Source organism: Helianthus annuus, chromosome 9 (assembly GCF_002127325.2).
Source record: "Helianthus annuus cultivar XRQ/B chromosome 9, HanXRQr2.0-SUNRISE, whole genome shotgun sequence".
NCBI classification, from domain to species: Eukaryota; Viridiplantae; Streptophyta; class Magnoliopsida; order Asterales; family Asteraceae; genus Helianthus; species Helianthus annuus.
Window position 1 is genome coordinate 143,371,144 of NC_035441.2, and position 23,559 is coordinate 143,394,702.

The following is a 23,559-nucleotide window of genomic DNA, read 5'->3' on the forward strand; positions in this document are numbered from 1 at the left end:
CCGCATCGCTGCATGTGGTAACGTCTGAAGTTACCGCGTCTCCTACTTGTGATCAAGAAATACGCGAGATGCGGTGTTGGCCGCATCATCGTATGTGGAGACTATTTGCTCGCTTCCCTTGTCGTGACGAAAATGGCCATATGATGCGGTGCCAGCCGCATCGATATGTTCATCTTCTTTCGTGCTTGGGTCAAGCTATTCATCTTCGAACCGAATGGGTTCGAAGGATGTGACCGCATGGGTGCGGTTTGCTTACTGGTAGGGGTTTGTTTGATGCGGGTAATGGTCGTTTTGGGACCATACCCCTTCAATTGTGATACTTGGATATTACAGTTTGTTTGGTTGAAATAAATCTATATTTATGCTTCCGCTGTGCATTATAATTTGTGTTGTTTGACTATGATGATATCAACTACGTCACGATACTCCCCCACCGGTGACACGTGGAAATTTGGGGTGTGACACAAATAGTCAAATAACACATAACAAATAAATACAATTATGCACGTATTCCCGTAATTTATTTCCTAACAATTTGAATTTTGGTGTCTGTGGCTGAATCAATGGCTTAGCTCTGATACCACCTTCTGTCGCAACCCCCATCCCCCTATTACAATTACGGGAACGGGCGGCCGCGACCAGTTTCAGTGGTATCCTGTTATTGTCTAATTTTGGCAGCGAAATTTACATCAGGACCGTAGTTAAGAAATACTGTTATCAGAGTAAAATACCACATTTTCATAATATTCAACACAGGTTAAAACCCAAGTTTTAAGTACACACAATTTCATAGGAATAAATCCTATTTTTATTTAATAAAAACATCTACTTCTTTTAGGTAACTTTATTGCCACTTTTCCAAGCCTTCAGTGCTGTCCAGCTGGCTTTTATTTGGCTTTCACATTTTGTTACCTGAAACGCGTTTAAAAACATTTTGTCAGTGGGAAATACTGGTGAGTGAATCCCAGTTTAATCAAGTTTTAATAAAAACCATTGTACAGTATTGAGGGCGGTCTCGCAATTACATTTGTTTTCAAGTCATATCAATTAGCACCCACGGTACTGTCGTTCCGACTTATGGTCATGTTACTCCTCGCAAGGCAGTAACAAATTTTGTATACAAAACCCCAAATTTACCGACTGTAATTGTATCCTTACAAATACTCAATGACTGCTTAATGTATAATTAATTAAGTGAGGCTTTGTAAAAACAGTTTGCAAAAAGGAGATTACTCACATTGTTGTCTTAGATTATCCTTTAGGGTTTCCTGGTGACAATCTATAAATTACACAAATGCACACGTGTTAGTATAATAACCCATTTTAACATTAGTAATACCCTCCCCGAGACGGCATTCCAACGACTACGTCGGGCAGAACCACGACAGCCGTTACGGAACCCTAGATCAATCGGGCAGAGTATCTAATACGTATCCAGGGGTTATAATACTTACAACGGAGTAGAACCTCGTTATTTAGGGGGTATTATACCCGAGTATAGTGTACACTACGTAGAAATTGAGAGAGAATTGAAAAGATTGAGCGACGAAAATGAACTGCAAAGCTCCAACTTTATAGGGCTGTTCGGCCAAGCCATCGCGCCCCGCGACGAAGTTAGGGGGCCGTCACGGCCCGCGACGTAGGTTCGTAGGGGCTAGGGTCGCGTAGTCACCGGGTATAGCCTTGCCGGGTGTTGTGCCACGTGGCACTCCCTGGTTTCGCAACATGTAGCTCGGTTGCGACCCACGTAGACTCAGGCAGAGTCTGTCGTGGCCCGCCAGGGACCATTTAATTTCGTTTTTAATTTATTTTAATGAAAATTAAGGTATTTGGGGCCCGTTTTTACGTATGGGGGGTATATTAGGACATATTGGGATATTTTAATTATTTTTAGGGTGTCGAAAATATTTCGAGGGTGTCGGTTTAATTTACGGTTGTTATAGTAGTGGCGGGAACAGGTCCAGACACAAGTTTGCGGTTTCGGGGGTGGAATACAGGCGAGGTTACTACCTAGCCGATGGAATATACCCAACGTACTCGACAATCGTTAAAACTATTCCGCACCTGACAGACGAAAAAAGAAAAAAATTTGCGAAGTATCAAGAGGGTGTGAGAAAAGATATTGAACGGGCTTTTGGTGTTCTACAAAAAAATGGCAAATCATTGAACATCCAGAACGTTCGGCTACACCAAAGAGGTTATGACACATTATGTACGTTTGTATCATCCTTCATAACATGATCATTGAAGACGAAGGTAGAACGATATGCGAGTACGACGAAAACGCGTCTACCGGAAATTCTGTTCCAGCTAGTAGGGAACAATAAGATTTGAACATGTTCGCTCTATGTAACGAGTACACACATCATAACCTGCAAGCGGACTTGGTGGAGTACATTTGGAACAACGCTCAAAACGAACCAGACGACGACATGGAGGACGAAGACTAGTAGCTTTTTTTAATATATTAGGATTTTTTTAAGTTTATATTTTTGTTTAAGTTTATGTTTTTTTTAAGTTTATGTAATGTTTTTTAATATTAATGAAAATATTTTGTTAGTTTATTTGTTAAATGTTAAAAAAAGTAGAAGATTAAAAAAATAAAAAAACATAAAAGTGATGGGGTAGGATCATCTAGAACCATCCTTCCATACCCTCTAGTTTTGTGAAATGAACCATCCTTAAGAGGAATATGATGTGACACCTACGTGACGGATCACTCTCCAAGGGAGGATGGACACCGTACCTTAGGAGACGGAGATGTCAAAACATGCAAACCGCATGTTATAATATATTCATTTTAGAAAATTTAGGAGTTAAATGTTGACAAGAAATACATTATAAATGGAAGTGGACAGCTGGTGATACGACGTTGTTTGGTTTGGAGCCGTGGATGATGTTAGGCGCGAAGCTATATAGTCTGGAACTAGGTGGATTGGTGGGGTTGCCCTCTTCAATTGGGTCATTTCAACCCGTTATGGTAATTCACACCCACCGTAAAATCACATCACATTTTACTATTATTTTTCCTTTTATCGTCAACATTTCGTTTTACTATTATTTTCTTTGAAACTGTTGTATTATTATCTTTTTGTCTATAAGCACGCAATCTCACACAAACTATATAATATAGTAAGGGGTTGATTCTTTACCTCTTAACAGGCTCTTAATGGTTTAGACCTTTTATTGGTTCAGTACTTAATGGTTCAGACTGTTTGTTTCACGAGCAGATGTCTGAGTGGTTCAGACATTTGCCTCTGAATGGTTAAGATTTATACAAAGTCTAAATTGTTAAGACCTTTAATCTGAATTGGTCAGACATTTGTTAATGAACGGTTAAGCATTATACAAGCTCTTAATGGTTCAGACATCTTACTGGTTCAGCACTTAATGGTTCAGACCTCTTACCGATTCAGCACTTAACCATTCAGATGTTGCCAAACAGCCCCTAAAACCAATACAAAATAAAGACTACTTTTTAAATTAAATTACAAAGAAAATATAAAAACCATTTAGAGAAATAAAACAGTCATATGCAAGTTTATATGATTTTTCTAATTAATCTATAATAGCGTTTTACAACATACATTTAGATTTTGAAAACCAAGATGTTTAGGTTATTTATGTTAGATTTTGAAAACCAACTAGAAAAGGACATCCTTTTTTTATAATGTAAACCTAATTGTTTTATATACATTTTCATTATTTATAAATGTATAATTTAAATTATTAATATGTAAAAAATTAATAATATATGAGGCTAAACACATCGAACTTGTTAATACATAAAAAAATAAATATGAGGCTATGCGGTATGGGGGACGTCCTCATACCATTGAGGTCCGGCGCCACCATCAACACCATCCCGCCCCCCACGTCCCCGTCCTAAACGTCTCATACTCGACGTTGGCGAAGATGCAATTAAAGTGGGCCACCTCCTAAAAGTAACCGTTGGAAATTAAAAAAAAATCGAATTTCCCCAAAAAGCAACGGTTAAAAAAACAAATATATAAAATTCAAATCCATTTTCATCTCCATTCACCATTTTAACCCCATTTTCTCATCTCTCTCACTTTATTTTTATAAATCTTCTTCCACTTTTATAACCTTATACTCTACCATGGATCCCTTCAAGAACCCGAACAATCCGAACAACCCGAACAATCCCAACAACCCGACCCAACCGAATGTTTTCTCGGTTCCGGGATATTATCCGACGCTAGAACCGAACCAATTCTCGCAATATTCATCAAATGCCTTTGCCTCATTCCAACACTTACTTAACCAATTCGCTCAATTCTCTCAAAATCAAGCCCTTCAACAAATGATGATGCGGAGTGCTTTTAATTTCCCACCGAACCCAACGCCACTCGTTCAACCCCAACCGATCCCAACGCAACCCGTTCAACAATCCGAACCCGACGACGATGTGGAGGTTGTTCCCGAAACCCAACCGCCTAAAGAAAAAGGCAAACGAAAAAAAAGCAAGCAAGTGGTGGGTGACAAATCGAAGGCGAAAGCGTGGACGCCAATCGAAGAAAAGAAGAAGCCTTAGCTAAGGCTTACATAGGCACGTCTACACACCCGACAAAAGGTTGGTATTTTTTTTAAAGTTTATATATATTTTTAAAGTTTATATTTTTCTTAACAGTTTATAATATTTTTTAAAGGTTATTTATTTTTTTAAAGTTTATATTTTTGTTTACAGTTTATATATTTTGTTTAAAGTTTATATAGTTTTTTAAGTTTATCTTTTTGTTAACAGTTTATATATTTTTTTAGAATTATAACTTTAGAATTATTTTGTTTGTCTTTTTATAGGTAATAGTCAAACGGGTGACGGGTTTTGGACCAAGGTTTTGGCGAAGTTCCTCGAGCTTATGGACCAAGGCCCGTATCGAGATATCGACTCGGTGTCATCAAAGTGGCGGAAAATGAACGGGTTCGTCAATAAGTTTTGCGATGAGTATAATAAAATATATACAAGTGGGCGTCGTAGCGGCATAAGCGACGAGGGTGTGTTCAAACAAGCGTTGGAGAAGTATAAGGCGAACAATGGTAATACCAACTTTCCACACGTTCGCGCGTGGGAAATTTTGAAAACGCACCCAAAATGGGCGCCGATTCCCAACGAGGTGGAGATGGCGAAGCGGCAAAGGACATCGGAAACGAGTAGTTTTAGCGCCGGTGGATCGGACGCGAGGTGTCACATAAACTTAAATGATGACGCCGAGTTTAACGAAGAGGAATACGCCGTACATGAAGCGGAGCGTCCACCGAGCCGGGACAAATCAAAGAAGGAGCGGGCCAAGGGGAAAGAAAAAGGAAAAGGTGGACCCGAAGATGGAAGAGTTTATGGAACACCTTAAAACGTACACGGACGTCTCGGCCCAAAAGGCGAAGGCGAAGGAGTGGGCCGTCGAAGAAAATACTCGTGTAGCGGAAGAAAAGTTACGCGAAAAGGTCCAATTGTCGAATGAGAAAATCCGAATTTCCGATGAAAAGATTCGGCTCAAGGAATGGGAAATAATAACGATGGATGTCGATGAGTATCCCGAGCCGAAACTTTGGATGTTGAAAAAACTACAAACCGACATCATGAAGAAGCATCAAATTATTTAAGTCTATGTTTTTTTATTAAGTTTATGTTTTTTTATTAAGTTTATGTTTTTATGTTTATGTAATGTCTTTTAATATTAATGAAAATATTTTTGTTAATTTATTTGTTAAATGTTAAAAAAAAGTAGAAGATTAAAAAAAAAACATAAAAGTGGTGGGGTAGGATCATCTATGACCATCCTCCATACCCTCTAGTTTTGTGGGATAGACCATTCTTGTGAGGACCATGACGTGGCGCCTACGTGACGAATCATCCTCCCTTGGAGGACCATCACCATACCCTCTAACCTGAGATTGTGTTAATACAAAAATATTCGTCACGTGTTTGGATTGATGAGTTTAACACAATTTTTTGGGTTATGTCAAATTTAGAGATTCATGTTGGATTTGATCTATTAATTCAAGAACACGGTACGTTTGAAAGATCCATGAGAAGTTTCTTATAACAAAACAAGAAAATGAAGTTAATTTGACCCGTGAATACTTGTCATTAAATAGATAAAAAAAACAAAGTTGAGTTAAAATGAGGTTATATATTAAATTTATACTCATATGACAACATAAGAGTGAACGGTGTGGTAGGTAAAGGGTTTACCGATCAGTAACACCACCGTCGATGGTGTTTACCAATCGGTAAATGTGTGAGAGCGGTGAACCTTTACCGATCGAGAATGGGAGTTGTTTTTTACCGTTGGAGACTTCAACGGCTATAATGCCGTTTAAAAAAAAAAACATTTTTTTAATTTAACTATAAATACCAAACATATAAATTCATACCCAAACACATTCAAATTCATACCCAAACCAAACCAAAAAATGGCAAACATTTACCCAATCATTCCAAAACAAAATGGCGGATGAAATCCCGTTGTTTTTTTCCACTCGATAGTAGCGAAGAATCATCTGGTAGTAGCATTCTTTTTTTCCAAAATCTCATCGAAGAAGCCGTACTTCAAGACACGGGCACATCTAACCGAAGGAGATATATTGAACGTCAACATGAGCTTGGGCATGAGACACTCATGGCAGATTTATTTGTCGAAGACCCGAAATACAACAAAGATATTTCTCGGCATAGGTTCCGTATGTCGAAACGTTTTTTCTAAAAATTGTGAGCGACGTGGAAGCAAACGACTCGTGGTTTCAAGAGGGCTTCGACGCACGGGGTAAGAAGGGCTTTACGCCGTTGCAAAATGTTACATCAGCTATTAAACAGCTCGCAACTGGTAGCCCTCCAGACGAGAACGACGAGTACTTGCATATGGCAGAAAGAACTTCCCGCGAGTGCCTAGAATATTTTTGCGACACGGTTTGCAAAATATACGCTTCGGAGTTCTTACGTAGACCGACAAGCCACGACATGGCACTTTTATACGACGCTCATGAGGAAAAACATCACCTTCCTGGTATGTTCAGAAGTCTTGATTGCACCCATCTTGTTTGGCGAATGTGTCCCACAGAGCTTCGAGGCCAGTATATTAGAGGAGATTATTGATACCCGACTGTTATGCTCGAAGCGGTTCCATCTCAAGATTTATGGGTTTGGCATGCTTTTTGCGGTCCACCAGGTTCACTCACAAGACGATATCAATGTGCTACAACAATCTCCGTTATTTTTAATGGAACGAAAAGGAACCGCGCCTAAATGTCAATTTTACGTTAACAGCCATTTATACAAACGTGGTTATTTTCTCGTGGATGGAATCTACCCTACATGGTCCGTGTTTGTAAAATCGATCCCATACCCTCACGAAGTAGACGAAAAGAAGTTCAAGAGGCAACACGAGGCGGCAAGAAAAGACGTTGAACGGGCTTTTGGTGTTATGAAATCCAAATGGGGTGTATTGAATCGGCCGATGAGAGCAAGGAGCCTTAAAACATTAGGAATGTTGTATACACGTGTATTATTTTACACAACATGATTTTAAAAGACGATGGAAACGCGATAACACCGGTACACATTCGGGATCCTCCAGTCGAGCCCGCTCTAGACGATAGGGTGTTGGATGAACTTTTGGATGAAGACACGCATTGGAGACTAAAACACGATCTCGTGGAACATCTCGAAAGTCAAGATTTACCCCACCTGTTGGTCGATTCCGACGAAGACTAGTTTATTTATTTTAATTTAATGTAATTTTACTTGTTTTAATTTAGTGTAATTTTAGCAATTTTTAATTTAATGTAATGTTATTTTGAATTTATTCTACATTTATTTTGTTAAAATACATGTTTAATTACTAAATATACTAGTTTAAAAAATAAAAAAAAATAGTTTACCTAATTCAGAATAGGTAAACCATCGCCAACGTTTTTGAGGATTAGGTAAACAATTTAGGTGAATTGATGTGGTACTGTCTAATTAGGTAAATGGGAAGTTTACCTATTCCAAATAGGTAACCACTAACCACTCCCTTTCACCCCTAAGAAAATATGAATCAACCTTTTTTTATTAAGCTTAGGCCATGGGGCTTGGGTTGGGGCGCGGCCCTTGGGGCTTGGCTTTCAAGCCGGGCGTGGGGCAGTATGGCCATGCTAGCTGGCTGCCTCCCATTCGCTCACCCGCCACGTCATAGCGGACATTCAAATTTTGAATTTTAAATTCAAACGGTTTGGGGGAAAACCAAACCGCCACCCGGTCACCCAACCACCCCCTATATATTGTAACCCCCAACCCACTGGTCCCCCCATCCCAACCCCATCGGTTACCCACTTCTCTCGAACCCGCTAACCCACTGGTCTCCCCATCCCACGAACCCAACCCCACCGGCTAACCCACTGGTACCCCCCCCCCCCCGCTATGGCATCCTGGACCCATGAAGAAGAAATGGCTCTCGTCACTAGCGTCGTCGACGCTATGAAGGGGCGGCCATCGGGCCAAACAAAATATTGGCCGGAAGCATTCGCAGCCTACCGACATAATGTCGGTAACGACCGCCACAACCTCAACGCGTGCCAACATAAATGGCGCGAGCTACGGCCCAAGCTCGAGCGTTTCAAGGCTTACTACGAAGCCGTTCCGAGCGGCGAGTTAAGCCACGAGGACCGGGTGGCGGTGGCAAACATAGAGTTTCGAGGCAAGGAGCGAAAGGCGTTCGACAAGATCGACCTTTTTGAAATTTATTTAACGCTCTAGGTTTGTTATTTTGTAATTTTTAGAAATTATGTAATTTTTAAAATTTTAATGAAGTTGTAGGTTTTTTTTATAAATGTTGTGTGATTTTTTATAAATTTTTTATAATTTTTTTTAATATTCTGCTGCCACGCGGTGCACCCAACCCAAGCTCAATCCACGCCCCGCCATACCCTGCGGACACGTAACCAGGCGGTAGGGGGCTCTCATTCCACGTGTCAACAAATGCCCTAACACAAGCCCAACCCAAGCCCACCATACCCCACGGTCTTATAGATTATTATAAATACATAAAGATTAACAAAAATTATTGATTAATAATTGGTGACACTATTAAACATTATACTTTGAAAACCGAGTATTAAAGCATAAGTTGCAAAATTCGTCAAACTACATGGACTGATTTGCAAAACGTTTTCAAAGTGGATTACAATGAAATCTTAAACTCCAATCTCCCTTTTGAACAATTTCACTCCCGTCCATTTTCGTCCAAAACTTTGTCTTCTCCGCAGCTTCAAGCCTCCATAACTCACCCTCTCTCTCTCTCTCTCTCTCTCTCTCTCTCTCCACCATAAATTCCAAACATCTTTCAAACCTTTTCAACCAAAAAAATGAAAACCCTCTAGATTTCCAACAATGGACTTCACATTCAACAACACTTGTGTCTTAACAACTCATGATGACAAAAACAACACCAACAACCTTAGTGGATCTGGGTTCACCAAGCAACAAAGATCTGTCGTAGCGGATGATCATCTTCAAACTTCCAAATCTAGAAAAACTGATTACTTTGACCAGCCAAACAAGTCAATGTCTGTGAGATCTGACTCTTTGCTTTCACTTTCACCTGCTGATGCCAATAATATGCTCAGCTTTTCTTCTTCTTCTTCTTCTTCATCTGCCATTACAAGTAACCAAAACTCACTGTTTTCTTTCTACCAGCCCTACATTAGAAATAATAATACAGGTAAATCTTGATAATATATATTATGTTTTTTAGGTCATATTAGCGAGCATTGTTGTATGAGGGGTTTAATTTTTTTTTATTTATTTTTTAATCTATTGGGGAGAGATAATTTTAGGTTTTGAACAGTTTTGATAAGTGATTGGTATAGTGAGTTGTACCTAGTGCAGTGAAAGTTGTACATTTGTCTAGTTGTGTGTTTTTGGTAAGGATGTTGTCATGGGTAACAAACTGGCATCTATGGTGATGGTGTGATCTTGTTGTTATTGATGTTACTTTACTAGTGTGCATGTCCCCATTTTTTGGTCTGATAATTAAAGGCATATCCTTAGGTGATGGGTCTTTTCATTGGCATCTATCTATGTGGGCTATATGGAAGCAAGTCTTTGTTCTTGGAGTCTTGTCAAGTCTTTTCTTTTTTCTTTTTCTTTTTTTTATTTAATTATTTCTTAAATCTTTTTCACCATGGTTTTGATTATTTGGTTGTAGGTTATGGTTATGGAGGGTTGCAAGCAGGTATGCATATGCCTGCTTCAAGGTATAAAGGACCATTTACCCCCTCTCAATGGATGGAGTTAGAACACCAAGCTTTGATCTACAAACACTTTGTTGCTAATGTCCCTGTTCCGTCGAATTTGCTTACTCCGCTCCGAAAATCGCTTAACACGTTTATTTTCCCTGGATCGTTGTCTTCGACCTCATATGCCTCCAATTCTTGTATGTCTAATCGATTAATCTTAATCTCCACTGTTTTATTAAGGGATGTGCTAAACGTACCCATCGTATCATTTTATTTAACGTGCCCATCCCCTGTTAAATTTGGTACATTGTCTATATTTTTACTCACCGAGGGTACGTTTAACACTCCCGTTATCAAACATAAATTTTGTTAGATTGTTTCAGAATCTGATTTGTGTTTTTGGGTGTGAATTAGATGGATGGGGAGGTTTCCATCTCGGGTTCTCGGGTAACACGGATCCGGAACCCGGGAGGTGTCGTAGAACAGATGGGAAGAAATGGAGGTGCTCTAGAGATGCTGTTCCTGATCAGAAATACTGTGAAAGACACATCAATAGAGGCCGCCATCGTTCAAGAAAGCCTGTGGAAAGCCAAAATGGCCAAGCTGTCTCCGGCCCAGCCGCAACCAAAGTGGGCCCGGTTGTTTCCTCCTCATCTGCACCTGTTTCCACTCCCCTGGCGACCGCCACCACTGCAGCATTGCACCGCCATAACCACACGCAGACTCCCATCAACAGGTGGTTATCGAAGTTGCTAACAGTTTAATATTTGATTCATCAAGTGTAATGTAACAGTTTAATATTGGATACAGGACACAGGAACCGCAAGCGTTTGGTATAAACTCATTCTCAATGCCAAAACAAAGCAATCCAGTAGAAGAAGCCTCGGTGTATCCGACCAACTATGATTCTTTCTTGAACCATGGTTCATCTAACCCGAACCCACTTCCAAATTTCGTTGACCAATGGTCTAAAGACGAGCCACTTAAACCAGACTGGACCCAACTCTCCATGTCCATTCCCATGGCTGCTTCAGACTTCTCATCTTCCTCAAACTCTCCGGCTCAAGAGAAACTTGCAGCTCCACCACCTGGTCTGACTGCTGAGTTTGATCTTGACCCGACCCAGAAACAAGCATCAAACTGGATTCCCATTTCATGGGGAAACTCTAACTCGATGGGGGGACCATTGGGAGAAGCCTTGAATCGAACTTCTAGTAACAGTGGGGTCAAATGCAAGGATCCATCATCGGGTTCAGAGATGACTGAAATGTGGGATGCTGTTGGTTATCATATGGGATCCGGGTCATCACCTACAGGGGTTTTACAGAAAACTACGTTTGTATCGCTTTCCAATAGCAGCTCTGGGAGCAGCCCGAAAAAGGATGAACATGGTGGCGGTGACCATCTGCTTCTTTCAACACTAGCCAGTATTACTTCATTGTAATGTGCCCTGTTTGAGAAAAGGGAGTTTTTGTGACCTGTTTTTAGGCATTTTGAAAACATGTATGAAAAGGCGATTTTATGCGGCCTACAGTATTCCAACTGATTTAATGTTTTGTATTTAAGATATTAATGAAGCTTAACGCTTCGTGTTGATGCCTGTGGTATCCCTGTTGGTTGCTATAGCTCAGGTATTGGAATATAAATCCTAGTACTGTCCAACAACTTAATCACCATATGTATAGGATCGATTAGATTATCTTCGAAAGGTTAATCATGAACACGCGATACTGATTTTATAGAATTTGTAACCGTCACGTTTGTTGTAAAGCTAAAGCGTCTTCCAAGCATATAACATCTTGTAACTAAACGAATAGAGCACACGTATCAACCATGTAATGAAAGCTGATATGATCCACAACTAGGGGTGTAAACGAGCCGAGCCGAGCCCGAGCTCAGTCAGGCTCGAGCTCGAGCTCGATTAACTTATGAGAGCTCGAGCTCGGCTCGATTCGAGCTTTGTTTTCAAAGCTCAAGCTCGGCTCGTTTGTATTTTATCAAGCTCGAGCTCGGGCTCGATAAACAAACGAGCTTTGTTTTGAGGCTCAAGCTCGGCTCGGGCTCGATAAGGCTCGGCTCGTTTCGAGCTTTTTCTCGAGCCGATCTCGAGTAGCTCGCGAGCCGCTTGGCTCGTTTGCACCCCTATCCACAACACACAAAGGAGTAAAAAACCATGAATTGCACTACGAATTTATTAAAACACCATGTTATGAATTTAGTTCTAACGTGTTGTGAATAATGTATTATATGAACGGGTGGTTATCAAACCCAAAAATTTCTCCAGCTCTATAACTGCATATTTATTAACAAATTTTAATTGTTGATGCGGGTGGTTATCAAACCCTACAAATTCTCGAGCTTCAAATAACATAGGGCGTCTCGTAACTTACTGCGGGTAGTTTACACTTCTCTTTTCAGTTTGTTATTTTGCTGTAAGTATCTTACATTTGAAAAGGATCTTGTATGTTGTTTAGATGAAATAGTTTAGAAAGTAATTCGTTTACCGGCAAAGAATTGACCTAATTTGTTTCTGCAGGACAATGATGAGTTTTTTTTAATTGATATATGAAGAGTTACTCCGAAACTCGATATTCAATATTTAGTATCCGTTCAAGCAGTTTCTTTAAGAATACTGTTTAGTTCCCTAACTTGGATGGTATGGTCTTCAATCAAACTTGAACTGATAAGTTTCTCTATTTTTGATGAATATGTATGGTTTACTAACGAGTAACAAGGGAATGCAGTGTTCACATGTTTTAAAAAAAAACTTTTCTTCGGATAATTTAAAGGGATGGGACATTAAGATCTATTACCGAAGATCATAAAGGGAAAACCGGATCTGGTGTAAGACAAATGTCGGATTCTTAAATGCTAAAGACCTATTCAACTTGTCTTTTCGCAGTATGTTTGGCTGGGAATAAACTATAAATTGGTCTTTTAGGTATGTCATTTTTTACGGGTAATAAACTATCAAGTTACATGTATGTCGTTGTTTTTAAAGTCTTGATGAGATTGAAGAATTTTTTTTTATGGGTGCATTGCCATCGCAGATGGAGCCTGCATTGGTAGCTCATTGCTTGCTGAATATGACTAGTATTCAATTACCAAGACATCATATTCACATACTTTTCATAAAATCAATTTGTGAAGAACCCAGGTTCTTCATGGTACATAAACTATTAAAAATTTATAATTTTTTTTTTTTTTTGAAACATGACAAGTTAATGAAAGATAGAAATATGTTATTGACCGTTTAGCTGAAGTTGCTTTGAATATATATTCATATAAGGCAGCCCAAGCAAGTCTCAAATGTTGGCTGATGTTCCTGTACTTAGTAAGCAGCACATGAACCCCTGGTTCAATCCTTCTTATGATGATGGAACATATTGAGCAGCATCCGAATCTAGAGGGGATTATGGAATATTGCAGCCCCATCTACTAAAAGGTTATATTTTTGCTTATCTATATTTGCTTTCGTATTTTATTTTTTTATATATGATTGTATGTTAATAAATTAAACCTTAATTGCTTATGTTTAAGTTCATACCGGTACTTTTAAAAGATACTTTTTACAATCTGTGATGACTAAATTATAGGGATGAGCATTTGGTACCGGGTACCGGTACCGAACCGTACCGTACCGGTTATATTCGATACCGATATTTGTTCTCATTTTCCCCGTTTTTCGGTACCGGTATGGTACCAGTATTTACGGGTAAAACACCAATAAATACCGATACCGTACCGAACCGGTATATGCGGTACTGATACCAATTTTGCCCGTATTTCGGTATCGGTACCGGTTTAATACCGAACGGGTACCGTGCTCATCCCTAGTAAGTTATGGATACAATTATGCTCTTGTGAGCACATGTGCCACGTGTTTCTTATTTCTTTCAAAGCAACTAGTAGTACCTTTCTAGGTTTAGGTCAAAAAATGGTATGGGTAGGGGTCATGGTTGGTCAAAATGTCATTTAAAAAAATGATCATTTTGGTTTGTGGGTAAGAACGGGTTTGTCAGATTGGACAGTTGAAATGGGCTATTTAAAAAAATCAAATAACTAAATAATAATTACAACTATGTTTATTTTCTAGAAACGAGCAACAATGGTTAGGTTGAAATGGTCGGGTTACACAAACTGGTATACTAGACCAAACATGTCTTTCGCTCCTCCAACAAGTGCATGTCTCTGCAAAATCAGATGTATGGGAATGGACTGTAGGATCCAATCCTACCTTCTCGTATTACTCATTGCGTTGGCTAATCGAGAATGATATGTTCTCACAATCTCAATCCTATTACAATTGGAATAGGTGACTGCCCATTAAAGTGAATTTCTTTGGATGGCGAGCATCTTTTAATAGAATTCTGACTCGCCCCAGCCTAGCTAAAAGAGGGATCAGCGTACCAACAACCTTTTATCCAGTTTTTGCAATTCGGCGAAGGAAAACTCCACCCAACTCTTTATCAACTGCCTTCGCTTCTAGTGGAGCGCTATTTCGATTTGGTGTAAACTCCCATTGTTCAATGGGAGTGATGTCACTCAGCTTTATCACAAAAATCAAACATATTACATTTTTCAACCTTCTTAGTCGTCATAATGATCGTGCAGAGTGTCTTCAAAAGATTATGGTGTAATTGGTTTGAAATACGGCTTATCAAATTTATCACTTGGGGCCACATTTATGCCATATTCTTCATTTGTCAATTTCCAGTGTCTTATGATGAATATCATTTTGTGGTTGTAAAGTGTTGGCGTTCGTTTTCCTTTTTATAAATTAAAGAATGGTGCTTTTGTTTGTCATGTATTTAATTTAATTTTTGTACACTTAATATAGATTAGCTTTGTGTTCATAGGTTCATTCATGTTGTTAGTATAATACATCAACGTAACCCGTTCATTGGACGGGTATTAAACTAGTTATGTATAGTCCTTGTCAAGCAATCTGCTATAGATCCAAGCTTATCTATCTTTCGTCTTGTTTATTTCCCGATAGGACAATTGGGGTGGGTCCTGCTATTTTACAATCACTTTTCGCATTTATTTTAACTATTGCACTCTTTTGTGTGGGTCCTGCTATTTTACAATCACTTTTCGCATTTATTTTTAACCATTGCACTCCTTTGTATTAGACCCGTACCTTTCTAAAGGACATGGTCGAGGATAGGAGATCGTGGAGACGTATGATGGAGGTTAAGGACTTTTAAGAGGAGAATCTGATTTTTGTTTAGATTCTCAACTTAGGATCTTATTATTATTTTTTATGTGTGTTATTAATTGCTTGCATGTATGTCTTTATGAAGTGTTATCTGCTTATGTATGTTTTATTTGACTGTTATGTCTAGATATGGTTTTCGAGCTGGGGCCCTTTCTATCTCTTGGAATGGAGGTAAGAATTGCCTACATTCAGCCTTTTCAAACCCTACCAATAGTTTGGCTATGGACGGAATTATACGGAATATGTAGTTGTTGTATTGCACTCCTTTGTGCATTTTGTCACTATTGCACCCATTTCTACATTTTGACAGCTTTTTAGAACAATTACCGTATTCCATTTATTTGTGTTTTTAGTTACTTTGAAAACTATATAATTATTTAATCAGTATTTCACCAATGACATTAAGGAATATACCAGGTTACTTAGTTACATTTTACTCAATTAGTAAGTTTATTTATTTTACTTTATGGCTTTATAGACTGTGGGTTGTGGGGGATATTGATCAACAAGTGGCAGTTGTGGGATCCACAAGGTGTGGTGTGGCGTGGTGTGACGGGGCCACGACTGGGTGTGGGTTGGCGTGTTTTCGGATGGCGTGCTCAGCAATGTGTAATTTGTTAGTTTTTTTTTAACTATTTAAAATTTCATTTAACTAAAATAGAAGATTACATATAATTTTTTTAAAAACTACAAATAAAATTACGAAAAAACTACATAAAATAAAAAAAGCTACATAAAATAAAAAAAGATTAAAAACTTCATCATTTATCCATATCATATTTTTTCAAGATTTCTTGTTTCATTTGCAACGTCAATTCCAATTCTGGGCCGCTAAGGTGATCGACGGGCATGACGAGAAATTTTATATCTTCGCGTTTTTCTTTTAGAGATGTTTTTTTACCGTACGCGGCTTGGATATTTATCCTCATCACGATCCTTTGTTGGATGAAATTGAATGTGTCGATTTTCGTCACAATTTCTTCCAACTGTTCGGTGTACAACCCTTTACCCGAGGCCGAGCTAGGGGCCGAACCCGATGCCGAACCCGATCTCCTTCTTTGAAGCCGCTTTTTTGACGTGTCTCTACCTGGTGGGCGAGGAAAATAATCAAAATCATCCAAATTTAGATCAAGCTCTTGATCACGAGCATCGGACTGAACTTAGGACGAGAGTTTTCGTGCCCTTTTGGATGAAGTTGATTCGCTAGCAGTAGGAACTCTTACCCATTTAGAAGCGTACCTACATACATCCCAACAATGCATGTACTTGAACTCGTGCTTCTTGTTTTCTCTGTATGATATCATGGCATTCTTGATAAAGTTACTCTCCGTTTCACCGCTCCTTGGCGAGTTCTTCGCCTTATGGAAAAAATTGTTGAACGCGGTGACTTGTGTATTTATGTCACCCCACTTGGACGAGAGGCAAACATTTTCACGATACACCTGCTCGCTTTGCATTTGCGTATGAAAGGATTTCTTAATGCAATCCCAAAAATCATTGCGGTGTCGTGAATTCCCTATTCCAAAAGAATTTTAGGCATTATAAAAAAATTTATTAAAACTTGAAAAAATAATATTGTTATATAAAAAATACCTTGAATCGGATTTTGCGATTCGTCGATATAACATCTTGCCAAAGCGGTTTCTTCTTGAGGCGTCCACTTTATTTGTGTTCGTTGAGCGGCCGCTAGTGCTTTCTTTTCACCCCTGTATTCTTGTGACTTCTTTTTTGGCCGGTTTGAATGACGAACCACCAACGTCTTGCGGTTCTGTTTCGGGTTGGGAAAGGTTAACGGGAATAGATGAATTGTCGTATGGAAAGTTCGTGAATAGACGGTTTCCTAAATACGACACGAATTCTGCTAGTTCGGGACACGGTGAGTAGACTAAACCTTGAGGATGACCGCGGTTTGTTGGTTGACGGTTTTGTGGCGGGCTACGGTTCGGGTTCTCTTAGTAGCCAAAGAGGTTGGTTGGGTCGTAGTTTCGGTTAAATGGATGCATTGTAGAGGATTAAGTGGGTTAAATTTATAAAAAATATAGAGATATATAGAAGAAGTAGAGATGTAGAGAAGTGGTAAAAAAATTGTAAAAAAGGGTGAGTATTTATAAGGTATAAAAAAGAAATATTTTTTTTTAAAATAAACTAGCTGTTGGCTAACGATTACCCTAAACGGTCCAATTTCACCAGCCAATCCTAGCCAGCCACCTCAGACTGCCCCCTTGCCCAACGCTGGGCTTCAAAGCCACGCTAGCTGGACAACGCCATAACCAACGCTGGCACGGTGTGGGTTAGCCAGCGTTGTCTGGCATCCCCCGCCCCAACCAAACACCCCACACCCGCTAGGCTTAACGTCAAACAATCATAAATATTTACCAACTAAGTTTATTTATTTTACTGTATAGCTTCTTAACGTCAAACAATCATAAATATTTACCAACTAAGCTTATCTAGCTCTATAGCTACTTATCAGTTATCATCAAACTTTAATATTCATTTCTTTCGCCTTTAAGCATTAATGAGTAATGCTTTGGGTTATCTATCACAATAGATGAAATAATAACCTGTTTGCTAGAAACATTTCACCAAGTATTTGGTAGAGACATTTCACCAAGCTTTTTATTGATTTACAAGAATTCTAAAAAAAAAAAAAAAATTGATGCGCGAGATGTTATGTAAACTCCGAGTACTCACCTTTGTCAACCAAGTTTGCTCAAACCTGTGGCGGACCCAGGAATTTTTCCATGAGGGTGTGGAACATTTTTAAAAATTTTAGGCCCCTAGGTATATAAGTAAAAAAATCGGTTCGTATCGGGTCGGGTTGGGTCATGTAAAATAAACGAACATCAAACTAAATTTATATAATCATCAAAAACATGTTAAACCTTGTTACAACATATTTAAAACGTCGACGCCCTACGGGTTTTCATTTTTTGAAATCTATCTAAAATATCATCTAAAACTAATTTCTTAAGCAATTCTTTCTCTATATAACATAAGTTCATCGCTCCATAACATAATGTTTCAATTTTAATTTTCAACTATTCAAGCCATAGAAATCATAACGTAAGAGAAAGAGAGAGCGAGAGAGAATTTCTAAAGTTTTTGAGCTTTAATTATTTTATTATAGTTTAAAATATTGTTGGGTTTAGTTAATGGGCCAAGACTTAGTGGGCTAGCTATTTAGGAATTATAAGTGGGTAAAGGTATGGGTATTTGGGTTTAGTTAGTTAAGTATTAAAAGTTATATAATTTAGGTAGTATTTTTTTTTTAAAAAATAAGAGTTTACTAAAAAAAATTTAAAATATAAATTGGTAACACTTTTTAGCTAAGGGGTGCGGACGAAAAATTTCAAGGGTGCGGTCGAAAAATTCCAAAGGGTGCGGACGAAAAATTCCAAGGGGTGCGGACGGGATTTTCAACGGAATTTAGCACTAAATTTTTTTTTTCTCCGAAGATGCGCCCACCCACTTTGGGTTGGGCTTAGGTCCGCCCTTGGCTCAAACTAAAATTAATCAAATTTTCAATAACTAAAGGAACTAAGGAAGTTGCAAAGAGCACTTGTAACCAAGTGAAAGTCGTCTTTAAATACTTCCCTAGACTTAAACTTTGTAAATATACATATATAGCCCTTCATTTAGTCCAAAAGTTCTATCAAATTCATTTCCTTGATTTTCACCGAATGTCAGGCGATTATATAAATGATAAAATGAATATCTCATAATGTGTAGTTTGCTCTTTCAATATTTCCAAATTATTATATCAAATGGAACATTTGTGATTTGTGTATATGCTAATCACATACATAGCAGTGTATTTCGATTTTTCGTTTTCTAACTTTATTATCGTAATGTTGACTCCGTGCATAGCAAGCTCTAGAGTATCAAGTACTACTTTTGAAATGTGATTTGTATACACGATATAAAGAAACATAGCCGGACTATTATACATCTCTTGATTTCAAAGGTCGATAATTGTCACATCAAGTATCACCGACCACAGTTTTTTTACATATGGCAACAAGAGTATAAACAAAGCAAAAGGTAGATGAGGTGAATAAGACACTTATGTTGCAACTCCACTCCCCAGAACCCAGGTTCGATTGTTATTTCATATTCTCTTCCTCATTTTTTTTATTCCTTTTTCTATTTGTTTTATCTATTATTATTTTGAAACAGACGAAAGCATCACATACTTGGTTAACTGCAACTTTCTCAAGTCATCGTCCACTCTAGCTCTCTCTCCTCCTTTTTTTTTTGTTTTGTTTTTAGATTTAATTTCAATTTTGCTTTCTTAATATAAAAGTTAAATTCTCTACTTTTTTTTATGCTTTTTTTAATGTTATATTTTGTTTTTAGATTCAATTTCAATTTTCCTTTCATAATATAAAAGATAAATCCTCTACTTTTTTTTATCCTTTTTTTCCTGTTATATGTTTATTTTTTTACTTAATTTTTTTTTATTATGTAACTTAAAATTTACCTAAACAACTTTTAATAAGTTTTTGAAAATACTGTTTTCCTTTAATCAAGAGTTTCTAAGTCTATTAGCACGTTACCAAACGACTATACGTGTGAAATTTACTAGTTAAGACATACACCTTGATTTAGGAGGGGAAGGTCTTATCGTTAAGTCACACATACCTAGAAATTTGTTGTTCTAAAAATGAGTATGGTTTTAAAAACATTAAACTGAAGCTCATTGAATATACGAGTTTGAATTTGACTAGGATTGTTAACCTATATGACTTATTATTTATATATATAAAATATTTTTAATTTGATATAATAATGATATGATATATATTAGAGTTTTGATGCTGAGTATCCAACACCTCAAATTGTGATGTCTTGCATCTCACTTTTGCGAACATCAAAGATACTAACGGCTACAAAATATAATTGAAACTTAAATCATTAGTAACCTCAAAAGATGTTACAACATTACAAATACTAAATTCACAAAAGATGTATACAACATTACAAATACTAAATTCACTAATTAAAATCACAAAAGATGTATACAACATTACAAATACTAAATTCTCTAATTAATAAAGGGTTATTGGATTTTATCACCCTTAACTATTGGCCATTGGCCGTTGCCACCCTCAACTATCACTTTGACGCCCGTCACCCCCAACTTAACAGTTAGTGTGTCCTGTCACCAGATCACTAACTTTTGATCCTGTTATTATACTTTTGGGGGTCTCCTAAGATCCCTAAAACCTTCCCAAGATCCCTATGACACCAAAAAAATGTAGTAACAGGATCAAAAGTTAGTGATCAGTTAACGACGTTGTGACAGAACACACTAAGTGTTAAGTTGGGGGTGACATGCGTCAAAGTGATAGTTAGGGGTGGCAGCGGCCAATAGATAATAGTTGGGGGGGGGGGTGATAAAATCTAATAACCCAATAATAAATAATGTAAACTCTAAAGGTGTTACAAACTTCAATGTGGGGTGAAGGAAATGCCTCTCAGTAACGATCTAAATGAATAAATCAACTAAAATTTTAACGAACAATCTGTGAATCGTCTAACAGAAAGTTTGTTTATATTCGTTCGTTTAATAAATGAACAAAAACAAACAAGAAATTCCATTCATTAAGGTAAACGAACGAACACGAACAGAGGTTGTGTTCATTCGTCTACGTTCGTGAACGTTTGGTAATGTGTTCATTTATGTTCGCTCGCTCTTAGTTTTTAAAATTTGAAACCATAGTTATATTATATGTCTCCCCCAACATCCTTCATTTGACCATTTCAATTTCAGTTTGTATTAAAGCTTTACAAACTTCTAAATTTGTGTTAATCATGTTTTATAAAATATGTCACATGTTCGTATAATTATATTAAGTCCTTATTTATTTTTCGGTGGATTTTTCGTAATTGAGCGATGTTCGTGTGTATTCATTTGTGTTCATAAACGTTGTTTGTGTTCATTTATGTGTATGAACATTTGCATTTAATAAGTGTTTGTGAAATGTGAATAGTTCATGAACACGTTCATTTCTGTAATGAACGAACACGAACAAGAAATCTCGTTCGTGAATAGTTTATAAAGAGACTCATTCCTTAACCAAAAAAAAAAAAACTTCGTTCCCAACCATCTCTCAAATTGCTAGCCTTAAATTTCTGTAACTTCCTAAATTTATAAGTCATGTCTCTCATAGATTCTGGATTAGTTATCAACAAATATTGATTTTGAATATTATAACCAAAACTAGGTGTATCAGAGACAGCAAACCAACTTACTAGTTTTAATACAAATTCGGCGAAAACTTATCATAAAACCGACTTTGCTTGCCTTGTATCTTTGTTAAACCAACCAATAGGAGTCTACAACCGCATACATTGGTATCAGATAGAATTTTGTTTTAATTGTATGTTACATTATCCTATCCAAATGTATTTTGTTTTCTTTATCCGTATATAGCACCAACCGTTCCTTATAAAACCCCACTCCTCATTCCCCTATCACCATGTACATTTCCACTTTCACCCCTTTCAACAAACACATTTTTTTAACACCGATTCCGAGATTTTCCAGACCACAACCTACATTCATCAGAATTTCAACAAACACCCATGTCTCGTCATGTCCGGATGCTCGGTGGCCAGAACCCATCAGCCACCGAGCCAGCACCAGACACCAACAATGCCGATGCCGACTTTGTAGTCATCATCGCCGCCCTATTATGCGCTCTAATCTGCATCCTGGGCCTCCTAGCAGTGTCTCGCTGCACATGGTTCCGTCGTATCTCCGGCATAGTCATCATCAACCGTACGGATCAGTCGCTACCCGCTGCTGCTAACAAAGGCCTCAAGAAGAAGGTGTTGAATACTCTTCCAAAGCTCACATACTCCACGGAAACAATGGCTGAAAAAGTCTCTGATTGTGCCATCTGCTTGTCGGAATTCAATTCCGGTGATGAGATAAGAGTTTTACCGCAGTGTGGTCATAGTTTTCATGTCGTATGTATCGATACATGGTTTGGATCTCACTCTTCGTGTCCGTCTTGTCGCCAGATCTTAGTTCCCGCACCGAGGTGTAAAAAATGCGGTGACTTACCCGTTGTTGGATCGACCTGCTCTGATACCATGATAGCTGGTGAAACGAGTGGCTCAATCGACAGGTTTTTACCGTGATCAAATTGATTTATTCCGGTTTGTAGTTAGTTTAGAGCTGTAAAAAGTTAATTAGGTGGATATTATTAGTTAATTAAATATGTGATTTTTGTACATATACAATTGATTGATTCCAAAGTATTGCTTTTGAAAATTTAATTTAAATTAATTCAACTTGTGATATGCAATGGTTTATACTAGACAGAGCTGTGGATTCTTTCTCTTATAACAAGACAGCAAAAAGAAGGAACAAATAATTGAAGCTTCAATAAGAAGTTGGATAGCTATTGTTAAGAATTTGGAATCCAATGATAGGTGAACAGCTAAAGACTAAATTACTTGAGAATTATTATTTACATTTAATTGAAACATCAAAAGAGGGATGAAGGATTTTAGGTCAGAAGTAAGTGTTGTCAAAGTTGGTTGATGAAAGTCATATATAGACGTAACTCTACACGCAAAAGATTGATCACATCTCTTCAAACGGAACATGGTCATTAATGTTGCATGTGTCATTTCATACAACACACCTACATTCAATCTATCAACTGATACGGCAATTTTTTTACGCCGAGTTTCTTGTATTAGGCTACCACACTCCTCAAATTGGAGAGCCCCCGGAAAACTATACCGCCAGTTGCAACTTGACAGTCGTTGTGCCACCACAAGAGCAAAACTTTTTAGTGTAACACACGGTGGGACGGAAACCCGGATGGACTCAGGATAGAGTCTGACACTTATGCAAGGAGTCTAGGCTCTATCTATTATTGCCTAATCCATCAAAGTGACACAAATGAGGATTGAACTTGGGTCTAAATTTGGAGAACCTAAGCCTCCTTACTATTATGCCACAAGTGGTGGATAATTGATACGGCAATCTTAGCATTTTTTTAATAACAATGTCTGCATACCAATATTCTTAATTTTAAACTACACCAATATATTTATAATTTTATATTCATACAAGACAA

The 23,559-nt window shown here is 37.9% G+C and overlaps 2 protein-coding genes across 2 annotated transcripts; both read left to right on the forward strand.

Annotated features, from left to right (window-relative positions):
• Positions 1–9,208: 9,208 nt before the first annotated feature.
• Positions 9,209–11,843, forward strand: LOC110926670 (growth-regulating factor 1). Its single transcript, XM_022170397.2, has 4 exons — positions 9,209–9,719; positions 10,206–10,433; positions 10,651–10,972; positions 11,047–11,843. The coding sequence occupies exons 1-4, from the start codon at positions 9,389–9,391 to the stop codon at positions 11,678–11,680; spliced, it is 1,515 nt and encodes a 504-aa protein (XP_022026089.1). The 5' UTR covers positions 9,209–9,388; the 3' UTR covers positions 11,681–11,843.
• Positions 11,844–21,918: 10,075 nt separating this feature from the next.
• Positions 21,919–22,757, forward strand: LOC110926673 (RING-H2 finger protein ATL8). Its single transcript, XM_022170400.2, has one exon. It carries the CDS (start codon positions 22,049–22,051, stop codon positions 22,607–22,609), a length of 561 nt encoding a protein of 186 aa, XP_022026092.1. The 5' UTR covers positions 21,919–22,048; the 3' UTR covers positions 22,610–22,757.
• Positions 22,758–23,559: the final 802 nt, after the last annotated feature.